The sequence below is a fragment of the Scyliorhinus canicula genome, chromosome 2 (genome assembly GCF_902713615.1).
Source record: "Scyliorhinus canicula chromosome 2, sScyCan1.1, whole genome shotgun sequence".
In the NCBI taxonomy this organism is placed as follows: Eukaryota; Metazoa; Chordata; class Chondrichthyes; order Carcharhiniformes; family Scyliorhinidae; genus Scyliorhinus; species Scyliorhinus canicula.
In genome coordinates, this window is record NC_052147.1 from 169,322,808 (window position 1) to 169,339,493 (window position 16,686).

The following is a 16,686-nucleotide window of genomic DNA, read 5'->3' on the forward strand; positions in this document are numbered from 1 at the left end:
AAACCTCTTTGATTTTTTTCAAAGGATGCAGCAAGAACTTAAATCACCAGCTGAAGTTGTTAGCAGAAATGTAACATTGAATGGCAAGTGAGATCACGAGGACCAAGCAGGCTCACCTGTCGCATTAAAGATCATCAAAAACGGTGGGTCGCGAAGGTCAGCCAGAGTGGGTCCCGAAGGTCGGCAGGTTTTTAAAAGTGGGTTCTGAGGAAAAAAGTTTGAAAAACACTGCTATAGGGTATGGGATCCCTATTTTAAGTTTATAGGCTCCACCCTGTCTGACGTGCTCTTGTTCGGCTCTACATGAGCCATATTGTATGGTACAGGATATTTTATGTCTTGACCTCGCAATACATGAAGGTAAGCGCCCTGAAATGTTATCCTTTCGTATCTACATGGCCTTTTTCTTATTTCCCCCTCAAATATAATCAATTGTTAATTTGTTATTGGATTGATCCGGTACTTAAGCTGGAGGCACAAGTTCCTTGAGTGTATGATTTTAAACTTATCCTGTGTTGTTTGTTCCTATATTTACAGTAGTTCTTGTTCTGTACGTATCTGTTTTGCATTGTTTACTGTACCCTTTTATGTTGTGTTTTGTTATTTGTGGAAATTTTTTAAAAACCTAATAAAAATATCTATTGAAAAAAAAAGAAAATCTTGAGTGCATCCCCCGCCCTCCCGAAATCACTTTCGGAGACGTAACGGAATGCATAGAGGACATGGGCTTGAACACTGCACCAGAAAAGCAAATGGAGCAGGTAGCTGCAGTAGTGTTGATGGTGAAAGCTGCAAATCTAGCAATGAGATCAGAAATTATGACCATGGAAGCAACAGTACCACTTTGTCACATCAGAGATGCTTCAGGATTGCACTAGGAATTGATGAAGCACAAATGGTTAAGCAACTCTGCTCAGAGTGTGCCCTCTTGTTAAAAGACTGTGAGCTTCATCAGATATAGCACTCCCATCTGCAACCTTAACATGTTTCAGAAAAGGGTATGTGTACAATATTTTCCAACATCTTCTGGGGGCTTTTTTCATATGACTGACTATTCACTACCTCTAGAGGCAGTTTAAAATAACAAACAATAAAAAAAAACATTTGAATCAGTGGGTGACAGTCATGTGACAGGCCTACCCTTTGTATGTTTAAGCTTGTGCTCTCTACATTAAGGAGCCAAGCCCCCCCCCCCCCCCCCCCCCCCCAATCGCTTTCTCTTTCACTTTCTCTCTCTCTCCCTCCAACCTATCTTGCAAACCTATCAGCCTGGCTTCTGACCATGACATCTCACAGATGTCCTTTCTGCAGGCAGAGACTTATTGAAGAAATGACGAACCCTGCACTACTGTCTCCAGAAGGACAGCCAAATCAACTGGCTACATCTTTACACTGCATGCACGAAAGAAACAACAAGACTACCAAATTCATCCTGAGGTCAGCCAAGTTGTCAAATATGGACTGCCACTTTTTATTTCCCTAGACTCAAGTTGATTCATCTATCCTACCCCACATTAATCTGTTAGTGTTTCTGTGTGAACTTTGAGAGCTTGTGTGTGCAAGTTGAAGCATGTTATATTATTTTTTCTTTGCTGGGTGAAGTACAATAAATCAACCTCTTTGTCAAACTCAAGAAAACCTATGCAACGGAATTAGCAAGTATATCCTTTTCAGAAAAACCTTTTTACAATAAAGTGGGAAAAGTAGGGAACCATTCGACCCCCTCCTCACCTGATCACACGAGGTACAGCAGGTAGTTAGGAAGCAATTGAAAGCAATTGCAAGGGAAATAGTACTGTAGAAATGCAGATAAATCTTGCTATACCTGTGCAGGGCATTGGCAGGACCTCACCTATACTATGTACAGTTTTCATCTCTATTTAAGAAGAGATGTATTGCAGTTCAGAGACGATTCTCTAGGTTGATTCCTGGCATGAAAGGTTTGTCTTATGGGCAAAGGTTGAAAATGTTGGACCTAGACTCTTAGAATCTGAGGGGGCTTGGCAAGTTGGATGCAGAGAGGAATTTTCCTTTCATGGGGTCTGTTTGAACTCTGGTGAGTTCAAACACCCAATTTCCACAGTGCGACAATCACTAATTTATGGAGGAGACATAAAGACTTGTGAAGGTTGGATAAGCTCCGTATAACTGGCAAGCTGCAATGTTCTTTAAATCCCCAGCTCTTTAAATACAATTTAAAACAGTCTGCTTGTGTCACTGAGAGTTTAAAAAAAGATCAGTTTCAGCCATTACAATAGTGTTTATTGACATTAATCCAAGGACGATCGTTATTAAAACTTGGCTTCCTTCCACTACTGGACTTGAATATTGAAAGGGATTTCATGATTGGGGAGTGGTTTTTTTTGTTTTTTTTTGCTATGGTAAAGGCTATAATAGCTTTTATTTAGACCTTTATTTTATTTCCTCTCAACATGTCACCTGAGTTCTACCCGTGGTGGACACTGGGTGAGTTGACATGGAGGGGATAATGGGAAAGGGTGGTGGATGGGAGGGCATGAGTTGGCGTGGGGACCATATGGTGGTATGACTTGGTATGGATGGGAAGTGGGTAGAGTGATGGGATGTGAATGTCAGCTAGAGGCATAATACTCAATAAAACAACAAAATCCCAGAGAACTGATGTAGACCCTTTAAAGAACTTGAGTTGCCAGCCCCTGCGGCTATACACGGGTGATGGACCTGATGTGCTGCACTTGGAGCACAAAAACAGTCTCTCAGGGCACTTTTTCCCAAGACGAGTGTGGTGTTAGGGAATTTCCTGACTCGTGCTATTTGGCTTGGAGCCCAAAGTGTCTCCAACTCAAGATGGATATGAGGATCTATTTCTTCTAGAATCGTAGAATTTACAGTGTAGAAGGAGGACATTTGGCCCACCGAGTCTGCACCAGGCCTTGGAAAGAGCACCCTACTTAAGCCCACACCTCCATCCTATCCCAGTAACCCCACCTAACCTTTTGGACACTGAAGGGCAATTTAGTATGGCCAATCCACCTAACCTGTACATCTTTGGACTGGGAGGAAAGTGGAGCACACGGAGAAAACCCATGCAGACACGGGGAGAACATACAAACTCCACACAGACAGTCACCCGATGCTGGAATTGAACCCGGGGCCCTGGAGCTGTGAGTCAGCAGTGCTAACCACTGTGCCACCATGCCGCCCAGAGAGTTGTTCACCTTTGGAGTTGTCTACCCCGAAGAGCAGAAGAGGCTGGGTCATTGAGTATATTCAAGGCTGAGTAGACAAATCTTTGATCTATGGGGTGTCAAGGGTTATGGGGGACTACAAGAAAATGGAGTTAAGGCACAGTCAGATCAACCAAAATACTGTGCAGCCAGCCAGCTGACCTACATCACTCCTATTTCCTATGTTTTGGGGGGCAGGATTAAATTCTGCCCATCTTGTGCATATTAAATCAGAAAATAACAGATTCTTTGTATATTTAAATATTTAGTATTAACAAATGTTTGTATTGATTAGACAGTTCTAGTGTTTTGCCGGTATTATAACTTCTCACCCTAACCATTTTCTGCCTGGTTCTGACTTATTGTTTGCTGATTATTATAAGCCTTCCATTTCCCAAATAGCCATTCACACGTGAGCCCAGACTTATTAAAATCCACTAAGACAACATCTACCACATTTCCCTTCGTCAACCATCTATTATGTCATCAAAAATTTCAATTGGATCAGTCAAGCGTGATCTGTTTTTGACAAATCTGCCCTGGCTCTCTCCTTAATTAACTCAAACCCTTTTGGAGTGCCTGATAATTTTTTTCATGACCTTACTGATGGGGCAGCACGCTAGTACAGTGGTTAGCACTGCTGACTCACTATGCCAGAGACCCGGGTTCGTTTCCGACCTTGGGTGACGCTGTGGAGTTTGCACGTTCTCCCCATTTCTGCGTGGGTTTCCTCCCACAGTCCAATGATATGCAGGTTAGGTGGACTGCCATGCTAAATTGCCCCTTGGTATCCAACGGTTAGGAGAGTTTACGGGAATAGGGAAAGGGAGTGGGCCTAGGTAAGCTGCTCTTTCAGAGGGGGATGCAGACTCAATGGTGCCGCATGAATGAAATGAAAATTGCTTATTGTCACGAGTGGGCTTCAATGAAGTTACTGTGAAAAGCCCCTAGTTACCACATTCCGGCACCTGTTCGGGGAGGCTGTTACGGGAATCGAACCGTGCTGCTGGCCTGCCTTGGTCTGCTTTCAAAGCCAGCGATTTAGCCCAGTGAGCTAAACAGACCCAGGTAATACTGCCTGGTCACTTTCTGCACTGGAGGGATTCTATGATTCTCTGGCTTTGTTATTTACTGGAGCTGTGTTATCAGTCAGCGGAGGAGTAGTTCTGGAGTTTTAATTATACAATATTCATGTTTTCTTTTAAGGTTTACTGCCTGGAAGACCGCCTAATTGACAGGTTTACCCCCTACTGGGCAGGAAATATTTTAGAATTGGCACAGCCCAGGAGCACATAGATTTCAAGCTGATGAGGATAGAGTTTGTGAGTTGGTGTGGAAATAAGGTGGTTCGGAAAGTTGCAGTGTGATGTGGGAGATCAGTGGTAAAGATCTAGTCCTGTGAAGTGGGAAACACGTTTGCTTAGGATGAGACAGGACTTGTGTGGGAGCCCGTTCCACTTTATCCGAATGAAGAACATATTTTTGGTAGCCTTCTGCCTTGTGAGATGATAGTCTTCATCATATTGGTCAACTAAACATTACCTTCTGTGACTCAGAAGCCCCTTTCTGGCATGGGACTGTCTGATAAATTTGCTGCAGAGGAAGACAGTAGGCTGAAAAGGTGCAGGATTAACTGGCGTCTTTACTGTGGGGCCCTGTTCTCACCAGCTTTGCTTTCCATTTCTGCTCTCTTCTAATGCCATTCCAAACAGTCAACCTCCAGACTGTCATAGCTGCAGATGAATGTCTTGCAGTTGTCAGTGTCAATGTCTGCAGATATATGGACTCCCAGCAGGCCGTAATCCAGACCCAAAAGCAGTGCGGAAAAAGTAATTACTCCTTGCATGCAGCAGTTCTTCTCCCTTCAGTTGCCATGTTTCCCGATATGTGGGAAATCTGACTAGCTAGCCTGAAAGATAAATACACCACTTTATGTCAATGAGTGGCAAACCTCCTTGGGGCTGTTTGGTTACCATCACTGTCCTTGGTTCACCATTAAAGTCTGAAGTGAACAAGTTCAGTGCAGTTTGAATTTGACATTTTTTAACCTCGTATGATCCAAACCCGCATATTTTTGGCAGTTACAATTACCTCTACCAGCAATCCATTAGACCATGGGATCAGAGATTATCCTTTCACCTGAGAATCACATTGATCAAGGTTTGAACCAGTGACTTTCCTCTTCCAGTGGCTCAAAACACTGCACATCATTTATGGAGACCATCATTTGTCTAAACAAGATGAACCACATGTGTCCAAACAAGATATGTATTTCTTTTCTTGGAGCATTGGTTAGCAGTACAAAAAGTTGGAGAAACACTCTGGAAGCACCAGGAAGTGTATTTTGGTCTACTCATCTGAGGAAGGATGCTCTTGCTATGGAGGGTGTGTAGCGAAGGTCTGTTAGACTGATTTCTGGGATGTTGGGACTGATATATAAGTAGAGATTGAGTCGGTTACGATTATATTCTCAGATGAATGAGGGGGAAGTCTCATAGAAACCTATAAAATTCTTACTGGACTAGACAGGGCAGATGCAGGAAGGATGTTCCAGATTGTAGGGGTGCCACCAGGTGTCACAGTCTAAGTGTTGTCTGTAAATTATCAGACAGTTTGACCAGTTTCTGAACAAAACGTTTTACTCAGGTGCTTTTACTTATGAAACGAACAATGGACGAAACAAGTTCATAGTTTAACCCAATTTTATTCACAATTCTCTTACTCGCACAAAATATGGTTCAAACTCACAGCTGAGTTCTAGCTATTACCTGAATTTAGTGAAGGATGTCCAAAGATGTGCGGGTTAGGTGGATTGGCCATGCTAAATTGCCCGTAAATTGCCTCGTCCTAAAAAGTACGGTTAAGGGGTGGGGGGTTGTTGGGTTACGGGTATAGGGTGGATACGTGGGTTTGAGTAAGGCGATCATGGCTCGGCACAACATCGAGGGCCGAAGGGCCTGTTCTGTGCTGTACTGTTCTATGTTCTATGCTGACAAGGCTTTGATCACTCAACGTGGATAACTACTCTGGGCTCGGATCCCAGGGTCCCTTCTTATGCGATGGATGTGCCTGAATGACTCTCAGGTCATCGCTGAAGATCTGTTCCAATGTTGTTTCTTTTATACCAGTTCTGCTAGCACTGAGTCTAGGTATACGGCCACACCTGGCCTGAGTCCTATTGTCCCTTCCAGACTCAAACTCATTAATGGGAATAAACAGGATACTCCTGTTCAGCCAGCCAGCCAGGGTGATTCAATCAAGATCCATTGTCCTCTGAAACGTCTGACCACTGGATTCTGAAGGCATCTTTATCGTTCATCCTGTTGCAATGTTGATCACCTTCTGTCTGGAAGTCAGTTACATATTCATAGCATGGTCTTTGTCCTTTTCTATAAACATGATAGCTACTGTGAGTGGGTAATCATAAAGTCCATATACCGATAATGAGTTTCTGTGGTCTTGCAGACCGCCAATATCGATTCCAGCCTGGTTTGGTTGTTTCATTTGATTGTTTCTGGCCTATGTGTTTTCCCCCTTTTCTGCCTGTTACCATTTCCACATACGGTTACACGGTAAACCATTTAGGATGGAGATGAGAAATTTCTTCACTCAGGAAGTGGTGAGCCTGTGGAATTCTCTATCACAGAAAGCAGTTGAGGCCAAAACATTCTATGTTTTCAAGAAGGAGTTAGATACAGTTCTTGGGGCTAAAGGAATTCAAGGATATGGGTGGAAAGTGGGAACAGGTTACTGAGTTGGATGATGGGCCATGATCATAACGAATGGCGGAACTGGCTTGAAGGGCCGAATGGCCCACAGCTCCTATTTTTTATGTTTTACCTGATCCTGGCAAGTAGCATTTTTAATGAGCATTCGTGACAGTAATGCATGCAAATTGGGTTCCCACCATGAAAGTGGTACGGGGAAAATTCCACGCTGTTTTCCCACCGACAGAAATTTAATTTTTGGCCTCTCTTCAAATTTTATAGTCCTGCACACCACAAAACACTGTGCAGGCAGGAGGGGAAAATTCTGCCCTTCCTAATTGATGACTTTCCCACCTAACTTTGAATTGTCAGCAAACTTCCACATGGTTGCACTCAGTCCCCGCATCTAACTCATTAATATAGATTGTAAATAGCTGAGGCCTAACTACTGGCCTTATGCTGAAAAACTGTTATTTATTCCTAAACTCTGTTTTCTGTCCGTTAACCAATCCTCAATCCTATGAGCCCTAATTTTGGTTAATATATTTTGTCCTTTCCTTTACTTTGGTCTTGGTTTAAAATAAGTTGTTTGTTTAAATAGAAGTTATGCATGCAATTTATTTTCAAATGACTGATGTCAAAGGGCTAAAGACAATATTCTAGAGACAAAGATCGAGAGGTAATGAAGTAACGGAACTAATTTTCATTTTTACACGAGTCAGTGCTAATTTGGATAGCACTGTTTTAGGATCCACGTGTGGGTGTGTGATAGATATATATATATATATATATTAAATAGCACTCAATCTTTTTGGCCTAATCTCATTTACATAAATGTTCACATTCCAGATGAAGTCTTGTGGTTCTAGAGATAAAACCATTGATAGGAGATGATGGTTTGTCATATTTACAGGATAGAACAATTAAACGTAGTGCCTCAAGGAGGGGTAAAAATGTAGAAACTTCTTGAGAAGGTTAAGTTGGGCCGGTTTAGGTCAGTGGGCTATACAGCTGGTTTGTAATGTAGAACAAAGCCAGCATCGCAGGTTCAATTCCCGTACCGACTTGCCCGAACAGGAGCCGGAATGTGGCAAAACGGGGCTTTTCACAGTAACTTCATACTTGTGACAATAAAAGATTATAAATTATAAATGGTTTGTCACTGGTTGCCAGGACATTGCATAAACTCTCTTCCAGATATGTGTACCCCTTACAAGTGTACCTCACAGTTTTTAAGATATTTTACTTTATTATTTTAGAATAAAGTGCTTTCAAGCACTTTGTTGTTCGTTCTTCTATTCAATTTGTCTGTCAATTGCAGAAACCAATATCCCTGTACTAACTTCCAGTGATCTTATTCACAGCATTCAGGCGTAATGTTCATCCCAGGCATGTTACCTCCTAGAATATTTTATGTATGTTACATCTTAGTTTATAGGAAACATGGATGCTGTTCTTTGTAATTGACACAGAAATTTATTTTATTTTTTGATAAATTTAGAGTACCCAATTCATTTTTTCCAATTAAAGGGCAATTTAGCGAGGCCAATCCACCTAGCCTGCACATCTTTGGGTTGTGGGGGCGAAACCCACGCAAACACGGGGAGAATGTGCAAACTCCACACGATCAGTGACCCAGAGCCGGATTGAACCTGGGACTTCGGCGCTATGAGGCAGCAGGGCAAACCCACTGCACCATCGTGCTGCCATTGATGCAGAAAAAAATGAAGAATGCCTGAATCGAGACGACTACACTGACGGGAATTTCACAATTCTCTCTCGAGGAGAGAGCTGTCGAATTTATCTGATTAAGTAACAAGTCTTACAACACCAGGTTAAAGTGTGTTTGTGTAACCTACCTCTTCACTCACCTGATGGAGGAGCAACGCTCCGAAATCTAGTGACTCCAAATAAACCTGTTGGATTTAACCTCGTGTTGTAAGACTTCCTACTGTGCCCACCCCAGTCCAACGCTGGCATCTCCACATCATTATCTGATTAAAACAGAAATCTGATAAACAAGGCATTCCGATCTTCATTGAACAGTCTTCTGTAGGCATATTTTGTATTTATTCCAGAGTCTTTGGAGAAACTCTGTCAGTCCAATTATGTCCTAGTACTGTAATATTTCTACTGATTTGTAACAATAAGATAGCAATATGGAGATTGGCGAGTTATGGATATTCTTAATGTTGAATGTTCACAAACCAAAATGCTTCTTTTGGCAGAGTTATCTGTTCCAGCTGCTGCAAGGCGTGGCATTCTGTCACTCTCATAGAGTCCTTCATCGAGATTTAAAACCACAAAACTTGCTTATTAATGATGCGGGTGCGATCAAATTAGCAGATTTTGGATTGGCAAGGGCCTTTGGAGTTCCTGTGCGTACTTATACTCATGAGGTAACTTGCATCTATGCAGTTTTACAAATGGTTCATAAAGTTAAGACTTGGGTATTCATTTTACTCCCACTATATTTTTTGAGGATTTAACCCTTTCCCACGTGATATATTTTAAGAGGGTTGCTCAGCTACTTAATGTGAATACTCTTAAAATCAGAATTCTGCCTGGTTTTACAAAACTATGCTATGAGTCCCAAAAAAAGGAAATGGATATTTATTAACGCTTTCTATTTTCAAGTTTTAAAGAATTATAGCTATTTCAAATAAAAAGTGGTTTAGGCATCAGTGCTGAACAGAAAAATAATTTTAACCACTTTTGGTATACTTTATTGAAGTATTTGTTTCAAATATTTTTTCTACGCAGTATGTAATCTGCCTGCTGTTCTTGGCATAGTTATAATCAGCAGTAAAAAAAAAAGATTCAATGCAAGAGAAGCATGAAAGTTTTAAGAATAATGAAAGACTTTTAGACCAACAAAGTTGTCTGCTTTTCAGAGATCATACCTTTTTAAAAAAATAATTTTTATTCAAAGTTTTCAACAATAAATTTTCTCCCAACAATAAAATAAACAAGGTATAAAAAATAAACAGAAAGAAAAATCCCCTCCCCAATACAAAGCAATAAATTAATAACAATACAAAAAACAAGAAAGTGGCAAACAAACAGTCGCAAAAACAAACCCCCTTAACAGATCCCAAACCCACCCCTCCTCCCGGGCTGCTGCTGAGATTGACCACCCTCTAACCCTCGGCCAGAAAATCGAGAAAGGGCTGCCACTGCCGGAAGAACCCTTGTACCAACCCCCTCAGGGCAAACTTGACCTTCTCCAGCCTGATGAACCCAGCCATGTCGTTAATCCAGGCTCGGGGGCTTCGCGTCAAAACACTGTAAAAGAATCCTACGCTGGGCTACTAGAGAAGCAACGGCCAGCATACCGGCCTCTCTTGCCTCCTGCACTCCCGGCTCCGATGCTACCCCAAAGATCGCGAGCCCCCAGCCTGGTTCCACCCTGGAGCCGACCACCTTGGACAAGGTCCCCGCCACCCCCTTCCAAAACCCCTCCAACGCCGGACACGCCCAGAACATGTGGGTGTGGTTCGCCGGGCCACCCGAGCACCTCCCACATCTGTCCTCTCCCCCAAAGAACCGGCTCATCCTGGCCCCAGTCATGTGCGCCCTATGCAGCACCTTCAGCTGAATCAAGCTGAGCCGTGCGCAAGAAGAGGACGAATTCACCCTCCCCAGGGCGTCCGCCCAAGTCCCCTCGTCGATCTCCTCCCCTAGCTCCACCTCCCACTTCGCTTTCAGCTCTTCCACCGAGGCCTCCTCCTCCTCCTGCATCCCCCTAGGTGGCAGTAGCGGAAACTCCGCCACCTGCCGCTTAACAAACACCCTAATCTGCATAAATCTGAAATTGTTCCCAGGGAGGAGACCCCACTTCCCCTCCAACTCCTCTAAAGTCGCAAACTTCCCATCGAGGAAAAGGTCCCCCATCCGCCTGATGCCTACCCTGTGCCAACTCAAAAACCCACCATCTATTCTCCCTGGTGCAAACCGGTGATTGCCCCGTATCGGGGCCCACACTGAGGCCTTCACTTCCCCCCCTATGCCGCCTCCACTGTCCCCAAATTTTGAGGGAAGCCACCACTACTGGACTCGTAGAATACCTTGCCGGGGGGGAGTGGGAGCGGGGCCGTCACCAGCGCCTCCAAGGTCGTGCCCACGCAGGACGCCGCCTCCATCCTCTTCCATGCGGCACCCTCCCCCTCCATCATCCACCCACGAATCATTGCCACATCCACAGCCCAGTAATACCCACACATGTTGGGCAACGCCAACCTGCCTACTCCCTGCCTCACTCCAGGAATACCCTCCTCACCCTCGGGGTCTTGCGCGCCCACATGAACCCCAGAATACCCCTATTTACCCTCCTAAAAAAAGCCTTCGGGATCAATATGGGGAGGCACTGGAAGAGAAACAAAAACCTCGAGAGCACCGTCATCTTAACTGACTGGACCCAACCCGCCAAAGAGAGCGGCAGCGCGTCCCACCTCCAAAACTCCTCCTCCATGTGTTCCACCAACCTCGAAAAATGTAGCCTATGCAGGGCCCCCCAGCTCCTAGCTATCTGGACCCCAAGATATCTAAAGCTCCTCACTGCCCTCTTCAACGGGAGCTCTCCTATCTCCCTCTCCTGGTCCCCCGGGTGCAGCACAAACAGCTCACTCTTCCCCACGTTGAGCTTATAGCCCGAGAAATCCCCAAACTCCCCAAATATCTTCAGCACCTCTGGCATTCCCCCCGCCGGATCCGCAATGTACAACAGTAAATCATCCGCGTACAGCGACAATCGGTGTGTGTGTCTCCCCCCCCCCCCCCCCCCCCCCCCCCTTGCATCATCCCCCTCCAGTTCTTCGAATCCCTCAGGGCCAAGGGCTCAAACGATAACGCGAAAAGCACGGGAGACAAGGGGCACCCCTGCCTTGTCCCCCGGGACAACCGAAAGTCCTCCGACCTCCTCCCATTCGTCACCACGCTCGCTACAGGGGCACTATACAGCAGCCTCACCCAGCTAATGAATCCCTCACCAAACCCAAATCTCCTCAACACTTCCCACAGGTAGCTCCACTCCACTCTATCGAAAGCTTTCTCCGCATCCATCGATGCTACTATTTCCGCCTCCCCATTCGCCGACGCCATCATCATGACATTAAGCAGCCGCCGCACATTGGCATTCAGCTGCCTCCCCGTCACAATCCCCGTTTGGTCCTCGTGTATAACCATCTTCCACCCTCCTGGACAGTATCTTGGCCAACAACTTTGCGTCCGCGTTGAGGAGCGAGATCGACCTGTAAGACCCACATTGGAGGGGGTCCTTATCCCGCTTCAGGATCAGTGAGATTTATGCTCTAGACATTGTCGGGGCAAAGCCCCCCCCCTGCCCTCGCCTCATTCAGGGTCCTCACAAGCAGCGGGCCCAGCAGATGTGAGAATTTCTTATAAAACTCCACCGGGAACCCATCAGGCCCTGGTGCTTTCCCGGTCTGCATGCTCCCCAGCGCCTCTATCAGCTCCTCCAACTCGATTGGGCCCCCCAGACCCTCACCCCGCTCATCCTCCACTCTTGGGAACTCCAGCTTATCCAGAAAGAGGTCCATCCCGCCCACCTCCCTAGGGGGCACCGACCGGTACAGCCCCTCGTAAAAAGATCTGAACACCCCATTAATGTCCCTACCACTCCGCACCAGGTTTCCTCCTGCATCTGTGGCTCCCCCTATCTCTCTCGCTGCCTCCCGCTTCCGGAGCTGGTGGGCCAGCATCCGACTTGCCTTCTCCCCGTACTCATATACCGCCCCCGCGCCCTCCTCCACTGCGCCTCTGCCTTCCGGGTGGTCAGTATATCAAACTCCGCTTGGAGACTGCGACGCTTCCTCAAAAGCCCCTCTTCCGGGACATCCGCATACCTCCTGTCCACCCTTACCATTTCTTCCACCAACCTCTCCCTCTCAACCCTCTCCGCCCTCTCCCTGTGCGCCCGAATAGATATCAGCTCCCCTCTAACCACTGCCTTCAGCGCTTCCCAGACCACCCCAACTTGCACCTCCCCATTGTCATTAGCTTCCAAATACCCCTCTATACCCCTACGGACCCGACCACATACTGCCTCCTCTGCCAGCAGCCCCACATCTAACCTCCACAGCGGGCCCTGATCCTTCCCCTCCTCCAGGTCCACCGAATGCGGAGCATGGTCAGATATGACTATCGCCGAATACTCCGCCCCCACCACTCTTGGGATTAGCGCCCTGCTGAGGACAAAAAAGTCAATCCGGGAATAAGCCTTGTGGGCATGGGAGAAAAAGGAAAAACTCCCTACCTCCCGGCCTCAAAAACCTCCAAGGGTCTACCCCTCCCATCTGATCCATGAATCCCCTCAGCACTGAGGCCGCCGCCGGCCTCTTACCCGTCCTTGACCTCGAGCGATCCAGAGCTGGATCCAACACAGTGTTAAAATCCCCTCCCAAGATCAGGTCCGGGATCCGGCTCAACATTCGCCGCATGAAGCCCGCATCATCCCAGTTGGGGGTGTACACATTAACCAGAACCACCCGCTCCCCTTGAAGCCTACCACTCACCATTACATATCTACCTCCACTGTCCGCCACCACACTCGACGCCACAAATGACAAGCTCCTGCCAACTAAAATCGCCACCCCTCGATTCTTCGCATCCAGCCCCGAGTGAAACACCTGCCCAACCCAGCCTCTTCTCAACCTCACCTGATCCGCCACCTTAAGGTGCGTCTCCTGGAGCGTAGCCACGTCCCACCCAGCCCCTTCAGAGGCGCTCAAGACCCGGGACTGCTTCACCGGTCCATTCAGCCCCCTCACGTTCCAAGTGACCAGCCGAATCTGGGGGGTCTTCCCCCTCCCTCTGCGCCGGTCAGCCATAGAGCTCCCTCGGCTCACCATGTGCCCGCAGAACCCCCCAGGCCCGTTCCCACGGTGGCAGACCCCCCCTCCCAAACCCCCCCCCCCCCCCATCACCAGCAGTTCCCCTTCGGCCCCCGCAGCAGCAACCCGGTACACCCCCCCCCCCCCCCCCCCCCCCCCCCCCAAGCTGTGTAACCCCTTCCATCGTACTTCCGTAAGTCGGCCGACTCCTGCTGAACCCGGCTGCTCCCACCATCCCAATGACCCCCCCCCCCCCCCCGGCGCAACACAACCACCAATCCCCCCTCCCAGTGCCGGCCCCGCCCACTGCTCCTCCAGCACGGGAGGAAAGCCCGCGCTTCTATCCCAAACCCCGCCCCACCGACCCAACACGCGGGAAAAGACGGGCACATGACCCAACGGGACCGCGAACCACTCCCTAGCCCTCCTCCAGTGAAAAAACGAAAAAGCGCCCAAATAAACAAACAACAGTCCCAAAAAGCAAAAAGGCATCATCAAATACAACCAATAAAAGCGAAAGGATGCCAAAGACGACAAAGCCTCCGGACTATGTACATCATTCCCCAGTCCTCAGTTCGAGTCCAGCTTCTCTGCCTGGACAAAAGCCCAGGCCTCCTCCGGAGAATCAAAGTAGAGCTGGCGGTCTTTGTAAGTGACCCAGAGGCGGGCCGGCTGCAACAGGCCAAACTTCATCCCCTTCTTGTGAAGCACTGCCTTCGTCCGATTAAAACCAGCCCTTCTCTTTGCCACCTCCGCACTCCAGTCCTGCTAGATCCTGATCTCCGCATTCTCCCACTTACTACTCCTTCTGAAATGAAAATCGCTTATTGTCACGAGTAGGCTTCAATGAAGTTACTGTGAAAAGCCCCTAGTCACCACATTCCGGCGCCTGTCCGGGGAGGCTGGTATGGGAATCGAATCGTGCTGCTGGCCTGCTTGGTCTGCTTTAAAAGCCAGCGATTAAGCTCACTGAGCTAAACCAGCCCCAATCTTCGCCCATCTCAGCACACACTCACGGTCGACGAAGCGGTGAAAACAGACCAGCACCACCCGAGGCGGCTCGTTCGGCCAGGGTTTCCTCAACAGCACTCGATGGGCACCCTCCAGCTCCAAGGGTCCATGGAACGACCCCACGCCCATTAGTGAGTTCAGCATCATAGCCACGTAGGCCTCCAAATCCGAACCTTTCAGCCCCATCCGAGAGGCCCAGAATCCGCAGGTTCTTCCGACGGGAGCGGTTCTCCATCTCTTCCATCCTCGCTAACCACTTCTTGTGGAGCGCCTCGTGCGACTCCACCTTCACTGCCAGGCCCAGGAGTTCGTCCTCGCTCTCCGAAGCCTTTTACCGAAGCTCTCGGATCTCCGCACCCTGAGCCGTCTGGGTCGCCATAAGCCTGTCCAGCGAGGCCTTAAATGGTTCCAGGATCTCAGCCTTCAGCTCTCTGAAGCTGCTCCTGCGGCCACTGCTGCCACGCTGCTGGTTCCCCGCCCGCCGCCATCTTGCTTTTCCTGCCTCGCACCTTTCTCTGCTCCAAAGCCGATTTTTTTGGCCGCTCCGCTCCTGGTCCAGTCCATCCACCGGCCGATAAGCACAGTGGATGTGTTCCCACACGGGGAAAAGTCCAACCAGCACCGCTACGGGCCCTTAAAAGAGCCCAAAAGACCAAAAATAGAGGGAGCTACCGAACGTGCAGCTTAGCTCCGCATCACCGCAACCGGAAGTCCTCAGAGATTATGCCTACCTACCCTAGTCATGCCAGAAGACAAGAATGGAACTTGAATGACAAAGCTGGAACTTCAAAGTTTAAAAAAAAATTAATGGTTCAGCTACTGATACTTTAGGGAATTTCACCAATCCCATGCTCCCAAATAAAGTGAATGCAGGACTTCTAAATGGCACTACAATGTTGTACCCTATTTCCAACTTGGACTCCCTTCAACTGTGATTCCCGGTTCCGAGCAGAAGATGGTGAATCCTTTATTACAACTCTGAAAAAGAACCTTATTAACTAATGAGGATGTTTAGTAGTCTACTGCAGAACAATTATACTGACAACTAGGTGACACTTGTTATAGCTCAGTAAATGACCCAAATCTTGGTGAGTTATTGAGTCCGATAGATAAGAAAAACCCTGGATTTGATCAAATCAACTGATCACAATTGGATTCATTGACATAAACCTGGCAAAAAAATGTCCTCCAATTAGTTTGAGCATCCATCTGGATCTTGTATGGTGAAAAGTTACAATTTCCCTCCTACAACACTTGTAAGTTATATTTGAAAGAAATTTCATCTGTGTGGTAATTATTGCCGGATCAACTTCAGCTGTGATGCTGTGAACCCCTGCCAGTGAAATCATTCTTCAAGCTTCAGCATTGTTAAAAGGAAAGAAAGGAGTAGAAATTTGGAAAAATTAAACATTATCCTGCCCTCACGAGAAATTCACAAATCCGTTCAAATAATTATGTGTACCAAATCCATAACGATATGTTTATTAGAATGGATTATGTTTTTGTTTGCTTTACAATTATTAAACAAAGGGCTGACTTTCATGACTCTTCAGCAATGGGTGGGAAGGCATGAGGGCTGGCAAAATAGTGGAGGGGACATCCGGAGGGTTGGCTACCACCATGTTATATAGTCAATGGTAGGAAACATGGGAACCTCACTGTCCAAATTTAAAAAAAATATATATTTATATTCGCCATATTTTCATCATTTTCACCATACGAAAGAAAAACAAGAACCCCACAATATATTTTTTAAAAACAATTCCATCCAAACCCAAGAAATCCCCCTCCGACTCAACAGTAACCAACTCCCGCAAGTGCACAATGAACAATTGTTCATTGAATGAACAACCGCAACAATTGTAGAACCCGTCCTCCGCGCCCCCCCCCCCTCAGCTCAAATGTCACCTG

General features: G+C 47.0%; 1 protein-coding gene across 5 annotated transcripts in view; it reads left to right on the forward strand.

Moving 5' to 3' along the window:
• Positions 1 to 16,686, forward strand: part of LOC119961757 (cyclin-dependent kinase 2-like) — a 125,754-nt gene that overhangs the window by 33,854 nt on the left and 75,214 nt on the right. For 4 of the 5 annotated variants that reach the window (XM_038789016.1, XM_038789017.1, XM_038789015.1 and 1 more), the window contains exon 4: positions 9,142 to 9,312. The exons of the other annotated variant lie outside the window; for it this stretch is intronic. In XM_038789016.1, the coding sequence (XP_038644944.1) occupies positions 9,142 to 9,312 (171 nt within the window). The remainder of the gene's footprint in view (positions 1 to 9,141; positions 9,313 to 16,686) is intronic. 5 annotated transcript variants of the gene reach the window in all.